This window comes from Sinocyclocheilus grahami, unplaced genomic scaffold (assembly GCF_001515645.1).
Source record: "Sinocyclocheilus grahami isolate Dianchi unplaced genomic scaffold, SAMN03320097.WGS_v1.1 scaffold1076.1, whole genome shotgun sequence".
Lineage (NCBI taxonomy): Eukaryota > Metazoa > Chordata > Actinopteri > Cypriniformes > Cyprinidae > Sinocyclocheilus > Sinocyclocheilus grahami.
The window spans coordinates 175,587-191,267 of record NW_015506255.1 but is presented as its reverse complement, the minus strand read 5'-3'; the positions used below and the strand labels follow the sequence as shown (position 1 = coordinate 191,267).

General features: G+C 36.7%; 1 protein-coding gene across 2 annotated transcripts in view; it reads right to left on the bottom strand.

Annotated features, from left to right (window-relative positions):
• Positions 1-252: 252 nt before the first annotated feature.
• Positions 253-15,681, bottom strand: part of camk1b (calcium/calmodulin-dependent protein kinase Ib) — a 57,121-nt gene continuing 41,692 nt past the window's right edge. The window contains exons 5-13 of one of the 2 annotated variants that reach the window (XM_016251914.1): positions 13,977-14,051; positions 10,408-10,546; positions 8,936-9,062; positions 5,147-5,222; positions 4,920-5,032; positions 4,554-4,632; positions 3,535-3,622; positions 3,274-3,415; positions 253-1,568 (exon numbers count right to left, since the gene is read on the bottom strand). In XM_016251914.1, the coding sequence (XP_016107400.1) occupies positions 1,471-1,568; positions 3,274-3,415; positions 3,535-3,622; positions 4,554-4,632; positions 4,920-5,032; positions 5,147-5,222; positions 8,936-9,062; positions 10,408-10,546; positions 13,977-14,051 (937 nt within the window). In that variant the 3' untranslated portion in view covers positions 253-1,470. The remainder of the gene's footprint in view (positions 1,569-3,273; positions 3,416-3,534; positions 3,623-4,553; positions 4,633-4,919; positions 5,033-5,146; positions 5,223-8,935; positions 9,063-10,407; positions 10,547-13,976; positions 14,052-15,681) is intronic. The other variant, XM_016251915.1, reaches the window with a different exon arrangement.

The following is a 15,681-nucleotide window of genomic DNA, read 5'->3' as shown; positions in this document are numbered from 1 at the left end:
AGTAATAAACGGCATAAACATTTTTTTTCAGCATAATCATATTCACTAAAAACAAAACAAATCAAAACAAAAAAAACACAGATGTCTTGCAATGGATTATGGAAAACCACGATCTTCCAACCAACTTGTGGAAAACTTTCTCCGCAAACATCTGGAGAGTTCTATTATGTGACTTTTTTTCGTAACAGTTTTTCCATCTAATGTTTTTTTCTTTAACTTCTTGACAGCATTGAATGGAAACAAACAAAACAATAAAATCGGAGTCAAGTCACACATTCATGTAGTTTAATGGAGGTTACTTTCATACAGATTCCAACATTGAAAAGAATCCAAATTGTCAAATATATTTATATAATATGGACCCTTGTAGTGACATTTATTCAGTATCCTATAGTTTTTTTTCTTGTAAAATTATCATTCAGTATATCACAATTCTCTGATTTCAATTCCTCCCCTGAGTATTTTTAATGTTGTAATAGAAAGGGGTTTACAAAAAACAATAGCTTTGCAATATTTACAGGATGGCAGCATTAAACATTAGACATTTACAAAGCGTCCACCGACAGTGCATAGCTTAGAATAGCCTTATATGCCATGTAGGTGAATTTGATGATAAACAGCAATGTTTTAACATGTACAGCGTCCAACATTCCCAACTGAAAAGATCAAAACATATTTAAACAAAAAAAACAAAAACAAAAAAAAGAGTAGAACATTGATACTGAATCCATGAAGGCACCACAGAAAACATTTGAAGTGAGAAAGACGCTCTTAAACATACTGACTGAATGATCTGTTGTGAAGACTTAGTGTAAAAAAGACGTTAAATGTTTAAAATAAAAAAACATTTAAAAAACAAACTAAAATGTAATTTACATGAAATCAGCGCTTCTTTTGGATGTACAAAGCAACTGAGATGTGGCAATGGATGTGAAATCTGTTTGTACCTCAGTTGAAAAGAAAGAATATTTACCGTTCAAGATGTGCATCTAAAATGGGAAATCTTAGCATAATCTAACGCCAAAATTCATAATCTCATAAAATGTCACCAAATCTAAAATGTATGTGCATTAAATCAGGCCACATACCATCAGCCACTGTCGCATTTTGAATTAAACGAGAAACAGGCCTGTGGACGTTTAGTTCAGGAAAAGAAAAATGAAAGTAGACGGTGTTGTTTTAAAAAACGAATTAAAACACTGTCCAATCTCTATCCAGCTTCCACAATAGTATATATTACCCATGAAATGCCTGTGGCAATCTTCTTGTATCTTTTCGAACTCTCATTAAACAGAATCGCTCCATTGGAATAGTAGTGACCCCATTCCCACCTTGGTTCTTTACATTGCAGCACCTCCAAGTGGCAGGATGCTGGAACTACTAAGTATTCCTGGCCAGACTGGGGGTGTGGCAGGACTCCATTGGAAAAACAGGACAGTCAGTCATTGGTTACTGCAAGATGATTGACATTCAGACCCGACTAGTAGAATGGACATGGTAGGTGCAGTTCTGGATGTCATTTCCATCACTGACACCCTCAGAACAGCCACTGTTTTCCCTCTGCAGGGCTAAGAGAGAGAGAGAGAGAGAGAGAGAGAGAGAGAGAGAGAGAGAGAGAGAGACAGAGAGAGATTAGTCCTCCTTGAGTACCTATTGAGAAATAGTCCTCCTTAAGTAACTAACAACATTTCAAGAACATGTAATATTTCACTCCACTGTCAAAATAAAAATGAGAAATTATGCTATGCATAAAAAAATGAGCTGCCAGCATCCCTGTTACCCTACAGAGAATATGAAGTTTGGAGAATGAAGTGATTTTAGAACTCTGTTCTCTCTGTGGGGCTATGAGAGAGAGAGAGAGAGAGAGAGAGAGAGAGAGAGAGAGAGAGAGAGAGAGACAGAGAGAGATTAGTCCTCCTTGAGTACCTATTGAGAAATAGTCCTCCTTAAGTAACTAACAACATTTCAAGAACATGTAATATTTCACTCCACTGTCAAAATAAAAATGAGAAATTATGCTATGCATAAAAAAATGAGCTGCCAGCATCCCTGTTACCCTACAGAGAATATGAAGTTTGGAGAATGAAGTGATTTTAGAACCAATATGATTTTTGTGAAAATTAAGGACACACACACACACACACACACACACACTTGTTTCTGTGAATTGTGAGGGCTTTCCATAGACTTCTATGACTTTTATACTGACCAAATTATATTTTCTATCCCCTAACCCTAAATCTACCCCTTACAGAAAACCTGTTTGCATTGTTACACTTTCAGATTAAACATCATTTACTATTTTTAATAATTTTTTTCCCTTATATGCCAAAAATTTCAGGTTTTACTATCCTTGTGGGGACATTTGGTCCCCACAATGTAGCATAAACAAGTACACACACACACACACACACACACACACGAATCATCAAAAATTATTCTTAATATTTAAATTGTAATATATTTACACATTATTGTAGTATGTTGTGCTGTATTTAACTTATGCTGATTTAAATGGGGGGGAAAAGAACTCTGTTCAGTACTATATTACTCTAAAAATGAGATTTTCCACATTATAGTAATTTAAGTAATTCGATTTTTTTTAACATTACCATAATGAAACTGTTGGGAAAATATTATTAAATAAAAACAATGTTTAAAAAATGGCAAAAGAAACCCCCTCCCCATTATGCAAATTAAATGTCTTTTTTTCGCCAAAAATTTCAGGTTTTACTATCCTTGCGGGGACATTTGGTCCCCACAATGTAGCATAAACAAGTACACACACACACACACACACACGAATCATCAAAAATTATTCTTAATATTTAAATTGTAATATATTTACACATTATTGTAGTATGTTGTGCTGTATTTAACTTATGCTGATTTAAATGGGGGGGAAAAGAACTCTGTTCAGTACTATATTACTCTAAAAATGAGATTTTCCACATTATAGTAATTTAAGTAATTCGATTTTTTTAACATTACCATAATGAAACTGTTGGGAAAATATTATTAAATAAAAACAATGTTTAAAAAATGGCAAAAGAAACCCCCTCCCCATTATGCAAATTAAATGTCTTTTTTTTTTTTTTACATTATGGGCTGAAATATGACCTGGCTTGACTAAAAGTTGGTCTAATACTGTAAATATACAGAAAGATTTATGACATGCTTTACTATGACTGGCAGTTAACAGTAGTGTCTGTCTGGATGAATGGGTATGCAAAAACAGTGGTAAATATAAATGTGACATGTTTAGATACTGACAGCTCTCTTCTTCGTCCCCCTCGGGCAGCAGCAGGTGCCCGTGGCAGGGGCTGGGCAGGGTGGACTGCGTTTGGCCCTCCTGACTGGTTCCCAACTGCAGCCTGCGCATGTGACGAACTACTGCTGTGGCATTAAATGCTTGCTGTGCATGATAGTAAGAGAAAGACAGCCATTAAAATCAGAAAACATGCTTTTCACCTGCAATACTTCATTAACATTCTCAGATGAGGTTCTTTCCCTCACATATATGCACGGATTTACCTTCCACTTGCTTTTGGCAAAGTTCTTCTTAATTTGGGCACTGACAGATTCATGGATATTCTTATCCAATGCTGTGTCTCCAGCGATCCTGAAGTACAAAACAGACATTTACGTTTCCTCCAAAGTCAACCGTACCTGGTTGTATAAAAGCAAAATATCTTATCTTGTCTGTTTTAAAGCCACAATGAAATGCAAACACAAAGCTCTGTCATCATCTATTCCCACATGTTCTTCCAAAGCAGTACAACTTTCTCCCTACATTTGAAGTCAAATGAACATTTATAATTATGTATCAAGAACTGACCAAAATTTAATTCACTAGAAATCTTCCTCTCAGACACAGCTCTCAAATGTCACTTCTGCACACTCGAACTGCATATGACATTATTTGGCTTCAACACATGTGAAAACCAATGGCATTTGACTTCACTGATGACAGGTCTAGCACAACTTAATTTAATGCGTATTTGAATATATGTGACAGTGGATGAGATTAGAGCGCTGTGGCAGTTTATTAAGTGTATATTAATTATTTTGTTCCATCATTCGTACAAATCACATGTGGTACTTCTTTATGATGCTTTTTTCTGTAATTTTTCGAGTTCTACAACATCCATCCCTTTATTTACTTTCACTGTATGGAAAGAGCAATCTCTTTTTTCGTTCCATAAAACAAAGTTATACGGGTTTGAAATGACACAACATAAATAAAGGATGTTGCTGGAAAGAATTACGCAAGCTCTAGATCATCTGGAACTGGGAAAGGTACACATTGTGTTGTTGGACCCTTTGACAGATGTTTGAAAGGTTAAAATATGATAGTTCATGACAATGTCTGACTGCCTTTTTAAGCAGTAAAGCCACAACATATGGTACCTATAACAGTTATGGCAATAAATATCTGTATGTGTGCTGTCATTGTTTAAATTGCTGCATGACAGACTGCAAAACTCCAAGTATGAAAGTGAGATTTACAGTATCACTGACGATTAGTCTCAGTGTGGCGTCTGAACTCATACCATGGGTGCTGAAGAGCCTGTTCACACGTGTAACGCTGACTGGGATCTTTTTCCATTAAATGCACAATGAAATCTTTGGCTGAGAAAAGAGCACAGTGTGAAAGTTCAGAACATGACATAACTGTTTCCATAATGCCATTGAGAAACAAAGCAACTGTCAGAGGAAGACAGAAAGAAACAAAGAGAAAATAACAAGGCCTCAATTTCTTCAGAGTTTCTTTTGTTTGATTTGCCAGACATAAAACTAATATTTTCATTGACTCCAGATATATTTGACAACCAGTAGGGTTTGGTAAAAGAAAGAATGAAAACACAAGTTTTAACCTCACTAAACATAGGACAATTCATGGAATCGTTGTGTTATACCTGAGTCAGAGATATCATCCCAGTACGGTGAATCAAACTCATACTCTGCCTTCAGGATCTGCTCAAAGAGCTTGGCATCGTTCTCATCGTAAAATGGTGGATAGCCACATAAACTGAGAGGAGACAAACAGAAGTCCGGTTGAATTATTGGGAATGAATTCAGTTCAGGTAAAAGGGAAAAGATGTAAGTATATGCATGTACAAGCAGCAGTAACAGTCAAACTCACAGAATGTAAGCGATGACCCCGATTGACCAGCAGTCCACTGCTTTACTGTATGGCTTCTGTGCCAGAACCTCAGGAGCTGAAGATCAGAATAAATGGGATCAAACATCAATTTAATTTATCACTTCAGCCCTTTCTAGTAAGTAGGTAGACTAAACTTTCAAACTTAACCTGAACATTTTGAGGTTAATTAATTATATAAAAGTAGTGTGATTAAGCATGCCCCTAGACCCACATACAAATTCCCATATTTTAATTAATTTATGCATTTAGCAGACGCAAAGCAACTTACAGAGCATTCAGGCTATACATTTGTTTTTACCAGTATGTGTGTTCCCTGGGAATTGAACCCACAACCTTTTGCGCTGCTAACGCAATGCTCTACCAAGTGAGCCACAGGAACACATATGCAAGTAAGGATTTTCCTACCACTGGGGCAAATGAGGTACCACCTTTAAAACCATTTAATTAACTGCTATATTGACAGGGGTGGGGCGTAACGGAATACATGTAAATTATTTACGTATTTAAAATACAAAATATGAGTAACAGTATTTTCATTACAGTTACAGCCAAAAAGTATTTTAGGTTACCAAAGTGATTACTTTGAATGTCATGTATTTAATTTAAATATTCATGTAAATAGTAACAGGCAATTAATGTAAACAGCATATGGTGAATCTCCAACTCTGCACTCTCACAGTTCTGCTCATAAGTTTCATACCCCGTGCAGAATATGCAACATTTTAATAATTTTGAGATCATAATAAAGAGGACAGTGGCGTAGTGTCTGGGCATGCAGGGTATGCAGGTGCATATGGGCCCGGGCAGTGTGGGGGCCCGCCGAGCTGGGGGGAACTTTTAATTGAAACGAGGGAACGAATAGAGCCCTGCATGGGCCCGGCCCTTGTCCAACAGCTTATGAGAATTCTCGGCCCGAGTCCGACTGGATACCGTGACTTTTTTTTCTCTCTCTCTCTCTTCCCCATTACACAGCTATTAAAATAGTTAAGTTTTGGTTTTTAATGGCAAAGTGGTCATATTTCTTTTTGTTTATTTATTAAGTTAATTTAGAAATATGTTTGGAACATTTTATATTTGTTAAATTCAAGTTTTTGTTTTGTAAAGGAACGACCGAGCGGCAGCGGCAGACAGTGAGTTGAGCATTATGTTTAATCAATTTAGCCTTCTCAAACCAACACGACTTGCCCAAAATAAACAGACATAAAACACTTGTATTAATTTAAACATTTAACCTAGATAAATGAGTGCTGTTAGGCGCATATCCAATCGTTTGTGTGGAGAGTGGAAGCTAAAGCACGCTTTGCAGGACATGGAGGACTTGCATTTTTTTTTTTATTTTATAACAGTGGAAACTTAAAAATATGCCGTAATTTTTGCTCATAAAGGTAAGAGTATACATCATTCGGAACTGCAAATGGTCTACTTGTATTTGTGTGCACTCACAATATCAACACAACCTTGTGCTTTTGTAAAATAAGGAAATCAAACAGGATGCGCTTTCTGTCGTCTTGGTTTTGAGCAGGAGCACTTCACCTACATGATAAATATATCTATAGAATGCTTTAAATTACTATTTTAAAATGAAATGATTCAAATCGAAAACAAAAACTCTTTCATTATGTAATCCGTGCATTTCTTTCTAAAGGCACGTCCAATGAGGAGATGGCGAGTCAGGTTCATTAATTTTTGCAACATTGACTCAGAAAACATTAGTTTACTAACAAATCATTCAAATATCCCCTTACTCGTTTTTACTTTCTTTTGTTTGTTTGTTTTTTTTTGGGCCGCTGTGGCAAAATTGTGTTTGCATTCAGTAGCCTGTACGGCAGCATTTTTGTGCCATGTTTAAAAATAACTAAATAAATAAGATTAACGTCATAATATTTTAAGAATAAAGTCAAAATTACAATAATAAAATCATGTTATATTGCGTGAAGTTAATGTGAAAATTCCACCTATAGGCCTAAGTCTGTGGCATCCGTCATTCTTTTTACTTTTTTTAAAACTCTTGATTGATCGATTCATGAGACATTCGTTTGTATTAAATTGTTTTGATTTATTTCAACGTGCATTCAAATATTCATGTTTAGTTCATGCTGCAAATATTAAAGAGGAAAATATCATTGATTCATATGCAGCTTGAACTGAGGCGAATTATCTCACTACAAATGAAAGAGCAAAAGACGTTTATTGTTTGTATGTTATCATAAAATTGACAGAAGGCTGAGACTTCGTAGTAACAAAGCACAAAGCTGCGATTATTGGGTGGCATGCGTGCTACAAATAATGAATGGACTTGAAACATAATTTCCAAGCATTAGCCTAGACCGTAAATAAAACAGCTTGTGAATAGTCACGATTCACGTAACGTTGTTTACTTCAGAAAAATCAACAATAGGGCCTAAGTTAAGTTAACCGAGTTGGAGCCCATAACGTTTGGGGGAGCCCGTACAAATTTTTTTTGCATAGGGGCCCGGGGCTGACTCGCTACACCACTGAAAGAGGATCAATAAAAATTGCATCTTATTTTTTTGTTTAGTATTGTCCTGAATAAGCTATTTCACTCCACAAGACAAAACAACTGAATTTATAAAAAAAAATGGTCCAATTTAAAAATGTACATGTTTTGTGATAGTTGCCTGTATATCCCTTGTTTGTCCTGAGCAGTTAAACTGCCCACTGTTCTTCAGAAAACCTGCACATTCTCAGGTTGTCCAGCATTTTATGCATATTTGAACCCTTTCCAACAATGACTGCATGATTCACACTGAGGACAACTGAGGGACTCATACACAACATTTGCTGATGCCCAAGAGGGAAACGCAATGCATTACAAGCAGGGGGTGTAAACATTTGAACAGGACGATGTGTACATTTTTCTTATTTTGCTTAAAGATCTATTTTTTTTTTCATTTAGTACTGCCCTTAAGAAGCCAATGCTTGCATGTTTCCCAGAAGACAAAATAAGTACAATTTACCCTGTTCACCCAAAAAGTTTACACACCCCAGCAATTTTGTCCTTCAAGAAATATTGTAGACAACTGATGTTGTTAAATATAATATGCAGAGGAAAACCAGGTCCTGTGTTTGGTGGATGTCATTTTTCTTTAGCACTTCAGTTTTGGCCTGAAATCCAAATCCAAAGGCCTCTGACAAAATCTGACCAAAGTCTGACAAAAATAAATAACTTATAATTTTCAGGGGTTATCCCTGTCGTAACAACTATGTAAATTCTAATCTTGTGTAAAAACTGGGAGTAGTTAAGGTGATAATACTGGTTCTAGATACATTTTTTGATATGTTGTTGCTTGCTCTTCTGCTTTCATTCATCCATGTGTAAGTGGCAAAGATACTCATACCCAAGTTTCAGTTTTCCTTTCTCCTTCTTCTATATAAATAACATGCATCTAATTTTCCCTGACACACATACAGGATATTCTTTAGAATTGGGTGCCCAAGGAAACCAGTTTGAACCAGTCATTTCTAAAGCTATGGCTAGTGCTACACATGAAAACTTCCAAGAGATAAGGAAAAGACATTAGTGCTCTTAGGTAAACCTGAAGAATGTTATAAAATAAGAAAATACTGATGTTAGATTGAGTTTACACCTGGATTTGAACTACATATCTAGACAAAACACTTCACTGATATTCTTAGTTGGGTTATGTATATTACCCTCTTCAATTTAGTTCAACAGTGTTCAAATCTTAAAGGCTGAGGTTTCATCCAGATACATACCGTCCTTTTGCATATGGAGGTGTGTCTTACCTACATATCCAGGAGTGCCACACGCTGTACTCATCACACTACCTGAACCCTCAATCTTTGACAGGCCAAAATCACTGATCATGATTTTGGAGTCTTCATCCATACTGTAGTACAGCAGGTTCTCTGGCTGTGTTAGAAAAAGAGACACAAATAGGCGATTTACCCTTTTGTGTGTGGAATATATATATATACATTTACTGTCACACTGGGTTAGGTGACCAAACATACAGAGATATTCTCTCTGTATTCATGTGCCAGCAGAGATATTTAATCACCCGTCACTGCACTGTTATAAGCAAACAAACTTTGCATAAAGACTGATGTAACTCACATAAACTGTAACCCCAGAAACCATGAAGGAAAGTAACTAGTCAGAAAATATGTCAACGTATGATAATAACTGACTCTGTAGCAAGAGTTTAGCCTGATCAACACTTTTTTTCTTTTAAACGAAATGAATGCTTTTATTCAGCAGAAATGCATTAAATTGATCAAAAGTGACAGTAAAGAGGTTTATAATGTTATGAAAGATTTCTATTTCAAATAAATGCTGTTCTTTTGAACTTTCTAATAATCAATAATTAAATAATAATAATAATAATAATAATACATATACATTTAGATATTTAGCAGACGCTTTTATCCAAAACAACTTACAAATGAGAATAATAATAATAATATGAAGCAGCACAACTGTTTTCAACATCAATAATAATAAGAAATTTTACATGAGCAACTAATCAGCATTTTACAATGATTTTCTGAAGGATCGTGTGGCACTGAAAACTGCTTTGCCATCTCAGGAATAAATTACATAAAAATAAAATGAAATAAAAAAAACTTCCTTTAAATTTCACAATATTACTTTTATTACCTTTTTACTGTATTTCAAATAAATGCAGCATTTACATATACACAAACATACATACATACATGTATATATGCAAAATATATTGTCATGCACGTTTTAATAAGGAGATTAATAAAATTAAAGTTTTTTAAAGAATGTTACAGTTTTACTTTATTTATTTAGTTTAGTGTTTGGGTAGTTCCTAGGTATATTAAGGAGTTCAAGTTGGTTATTTGATAGACAGCAAAATTCCCTAGATTTTGGTGGGGGGTCTTCAAACTCACATCTCCCATATGAGAAGTGGGGCTCAACATGCTTAAGTCAACCACTAGGTCACGGCACTGACCCAAATGATAATTCTTAACTCCTCACCTTGACTTTATTCTAAAGTTTAAAATGGGATTGGAGCCATTGATTGATCCATTTACCTAGAACTACTTTCCTGGTCTCTGGAGGCAAAGCCCCAACTATTAATTTCAAGAGCACTATCAAGGACTCCTGAATGAAATGAGTAAGCTCTATGGATGGGAAAAGAACAGATTTCTGACACTCTGTGGTTGAAAACAACTCCTTTAATCTGTTCTATCAGACCTGTTTTCCTCCAAACCAACTGCTGTCTCACCTTCAGGTCTCTGTGCACGATGCCCATGTCATGCAGGTACTTCACAGCATCCAGGATCTGCTGGATGAGCTTACTGGCATCTTTCTCCGTGTAAAATCCTTTTTCCACAATCCTGTCGAAGAGCTCACCACCGGACACTCTGCCAATGGAAAAAACAGAGAGACGCTTGCAAAGCTGTTTTAGGTTTCTGTGTCTTTCACACACACCAACGCACATGCTCACTCCCTTTCATTTTTTTTACTCCAGACAGACTGGCGCACAGCAGGTTCACAGCAGAACCACACGGCAATGCTGTACTTCATCACAACCACCAGAGGAAGCTGTGTTACTCATTTTATGTTGAAAGACTGGGTAGACGCTCTCTCTTTTACACATATCTCATTGTGGTTAAGTAAACTTCAAAGATGACTCATATAAATTCTGTAGCAGAAAGTTGATGTCATTCCTTAGAAGTGCTTACACTACCTTATCTATATTAACAGATTAATGTTTATTCTCATGCACTAACAAAAACATACCATGGTAATATCAAGGAGTTTGGACATGAAGCATAGTAAGGCTCTGACTATTATATATCAAAGAAGCAATACCATGAGACACCATCACTATAAAATGGTGCCACTACGGTAGTAGTGCCTTTTTGTAAGGGTGATCTGGGATGACTAACAAAAAAATGTGCTTTTCCACCACACTTAAAACACTCCAGGTTTTTCCTATATGAGTGAATTTCATGGAAATGTCAAAAAACGTCGAAGTCATATTCCACACTGAAAATAAAAATTAAAGAAAAAAAGGATTAAAAGTATACTTTTTTTTCATTTTTATTGTACCTGTTTTATATATTTTCTCTCTCAATTATAATTTCTGCAATGAAAAATAAAAACAATAAAGCATTCTCTATGTGGACAAATGATCTTAGATTATATTGATTTATTGTACTATAATAATGCAATTGATTGTTTTTTATTACAGTAATGAGAAATTGGGGAAATATGCTTAATTGTCAAAATAAATGTCACAAATGCAGTTAGTCTTATTGGTCCTGAAATACGGTTCATTTCATTAAGGCAGAATATAATTATTGGGGTGAAACATTATATCAGCATTTCTCTGTGAGATCAGCCCATTTGTTGGATGAACAAGACATGCTGTCCATTTCCTCCTAACTTCTCAACAGAAACAGTGCAGAGACAGTGAAACTTCATTCAGAAGTGCCTGTGTTTTGTCTCTTCGCATGTGTAGGATGAAGGGAACGCTGAGGGTGGGATTTCATAGTCTGTGGTATTTGAAGCATCAAGACTGTGGGTGCTAACACACACACACACACACACACACACACACACATGTACATGCATGCAGAGTTAATCTCTCACTGAGTTGAAAGCCCAGGCAAGCTTGGAGTCCTGCTGTCTGCATGCAGAGTTGCCATCACCCGGAAAATACGACAATGAACATCTCTCTCGCTTCCCTTTCTGTCATTCTGTCACTCTTGATCTCTCGGTTAACACAGCTGTTGTGGAAAACGAGCCTTTGCCGTGTTTCGTTCTCCATCGTTTGCCATCCGTGATATAATCCGTCTCTCTCCTCTATATACGCAACTAACTCTCTCTCTACTGACATTTTAGATGGTAGGTGTGAAGACGCAGGTGTGAGCATATTTTCCCAGTACTGTTCAGTGGGCTTATGCGCCTGTGTGTGTGTGTGTGTGGTTGTTTAGCCTTTTCCTTGATTTCTCAGTGGAAAAGACAATAGCGAGGCTCTCTGGCACATAAGTAATTAAAAGAGGTTGACACTATGAGGGGGCGAGAGAGAGCCGAGGGGGGTGACACACACAGTCATGCATTACCTGCTTCTCTGTAGCTCTATGGGGCCTGTTAGAAAGACACTTGATAGCTTCTATTATTGTGTTGTGTGTCTCCTGTGGGGATCGTCTGGTCTGAAGATGAAACGTGTCATTTTTTCAATGTTAAAACCTTTTTTTTTCTCCAGTTCAAAGCTTAACATGCAGGAGCAACTATAAGTAAATCAACTGTAGGAGGCATTTTCAAAATACTTCTCTCTTTGCTTGAGAATCCAGACCAGGGGTGCGTTTCCCAAAAGCATAGTTAGCAAACTATGATCTCAAGTTGTGTCATTATCAACATAGTTCAATGATTCAGCGTTTACCGAAACCATAGTTCCAACGAACATTCGCAAATTTGTGTGGATGGAACTACAGCTATATATCATTCAGTATGTATACACAAGTTTCATTTTGTATCTGTTAGTTTGTAAAGTGAATCAAAGCCTGGTTTTTGAAGAATGTGCATATGCGTAAATGTTGTAGAACCATATGACGTAAGAGGGAACCCGTGTTTGAATGAAGCATCTTAAAATACAGCAAAACAATGGAGAACAAAATAGCAAAGTCATCTTCAAATGCTATCAGCATTATTTATGGCAATAATCTGACATTTCCATCATGAAGCGATCAAGAAACAGAAGTTATTACTTCACCATTCTTTGAGCCAATATTCAAACAACAGAAGTGTGAAAGAAGTTACCATAGTTTCGGGAAACAGTCATGATTAACTAGCTTAATTTCGCCAACAATGCATCATACTAAAGTAGTTAAGCGGGTACATTACATTATTGTACGGGAAACACACCACAACTAATAGGTTTGGGGCAGGGCTATATGTTTATTCAACCAATGGTCGATTGGGGGACAGTTCAGCAAAAACTGTTTGAAAATCATTGTTTTTGCTATTTTGTTTAGTGATGGCTAGTGGCATTGAAATTACACACTTCACCTTTAAACAGTCTGTCATTCTTTAAACACGTGACCCATTTATGGACATGGTTATTTTGTGCTTTCTCTGTGTGGTCTATCAGTAGATCTCAAGTTCAGAGGAAATGGCAAGAATTTGCTCTGCTCTACACTTTTTGCTCTGCTACTTTGGCTCGCTCTTAACATGCTGCTTCGGAGATGACAACAATTTCAGAAACATGTTATAGCATTTAAAAATAATATCCAATAAGACTACAGTTAAATTTTTTTTTTTTAGTATGTTAGTAAACACATTAATGTAAGTTTACTTTGTTAAAACATGACAAATCCCACTATAGTGCTCCCTCTGGCTGAGAATTCAACATATTCTTGCACTGTGTTATGGATGAATTCTGAAATATTACAAAATACAATGAAAGCGTTTGCATTCATATACTTATGTAGAGAATGTTTTGGGTCTAAATGTCTATATTTATGTATGGTAGCAATAATATTAATTGTGATAATGCCTTTGCATTTTTATTTGTTGCATACAGATGCTTTAAAGTTGGCTTTTGGCCAACATTGAGATCTTTAGGGATTCATTTACCATAAAAGCAACACAACATCTGAACTTGGAGAGCCTTTAAGTCACGGAAATGAATGAGTTTGAGATAAGGAGCTAAAAACGGCAACCAGCACACGACAGCTGCATTAGATAATAGCTGAATTGTTTGCTGAATTCGGCTCACATACTCCATGTGAAAAGCATGAAAATATGGGGCGACGGCAAAGTTATAATTAATGATCAATCACTCACAGTTGCATGACAAGGTAGAGGTGTGATTTACTCTCATAGATGTCCTCCAGGGAAACTATGTTGGCATGTTTAATCCTAGGACAGAGAGAGAAAAAAATAACATGTCAACCCAGGAATAAGGCAAATATCTAGGCTTAGTACATCTTTATAAAATAGAAATAAACAATATGAAAGAGACAACATACTTCCAGAATGCAATGTAGCATGAGAGACAACAATGCAACAGTGTGCACTGAAAGTGAGGCACAACTGTTGTGCCTGTGATATCGTTCAACATAAGATAAGCTCAATCGACGGCATTTGTGGTATAATGTTAAATATCACAAAAAAAAATTTACTCATCCCTTGTTGCTGGGATTTATGGCATTTTGTTTTACGATGTCATGGCAAAAATGTTGTCAAATTTTGTATAACTTCACACAAAAAATGCTAGTTAAGCGACTAAAATCATTTTGACATGCATATGGTTACCTACTTGTTGCTACATGTTTGAAACAGCAAGTAGTTTTTGTGGGAAAACAACATTATCCCACAAGTACTGACACAACTGAGCATAAATTGTATTGAACCTGAAATATTAATTTAAGGCACAGAACTGATACACAGCATGCAAATTTGTTTGGGTGGAGACGAAAGTGTCATAGAGTGTTATAATTAGTGTTTGTGTTACTGCAGCTTCACAGCTCATATTAAAGGGGTCATATGATGTTGCTAAAAGAACATTAGTTTGTGTATTTGGTGTAATGAAATGTGTTTATGTGGTTTAAGGTTAAAAAAAACATTATTTTCCACATACTATACATTATTGTTTCTCCACTATGCCCTGCCTTTCTGAAACGCGTCGATTTTTACAAAGCTCATCAGTCTGAATAGCGAGGTGTGCTGTGATTGGCCAGTTATCCAGTGCATTGTGATTGGCCGAATACCTCAAGCATGTGACGGAAATGTTACGCCCCTTACCATACTGTGATGGCATGTCCCGGCCGGAGCGACGAGACAAAAATATTAAAACCCATTATAAACGAGGCATTTGTTGCATCCAGTGGGGACATAATTATGGATTATAATGACTTATACTGTCTTTTGACGTGTTGCATCGCGCCGCGTAAACATAAAACCATGTCTGCATTTGTGTTCGGACAAATGACAAACTACAAACGCTACTCTACACTGCTCAAAACTCACGTTTGAATCATCAGTGGCAAATCCTTTAAATGAAAACGTACTTACAGTCTGTGAGTCAGAACAGCCGGCATTGTAGTCTACTCTACCAGGATCAGGAAACAGTCCTCCATAAAATGCGCTGGACACATCTGAATGTTTGGGTTGTACTGTTCTGGAACAGTGTTGTAAATACAACTTAACCACTGATTTCTAGTCATGTCCTCTTTTGGAAGCCCAAACAAAGTAGTTTTGCTTTCACAACGAAACACAGCGTCACACACAGCGGCCTTGAGTGAGCGGAGGACGGGGGCTAGAGTGAGCAGAGGCCAGCTTGAGTGAGCGGCGGCGGGCGGGCGGGCTTGAGAACGGTGCGGCAGATGGATTTGACGAAGGAGCGTCCGGCAGGCTTGCGGCAACCACATGTGACGACCCCGGGCTGGATTCTGCTTCATCCACGGTGAAAATCACTCCGGTGATCCACAGCACGAAGTTGATGTATTTCCTCACCAACCAGCATGGATCAGCTCTAGGCATGACGAAG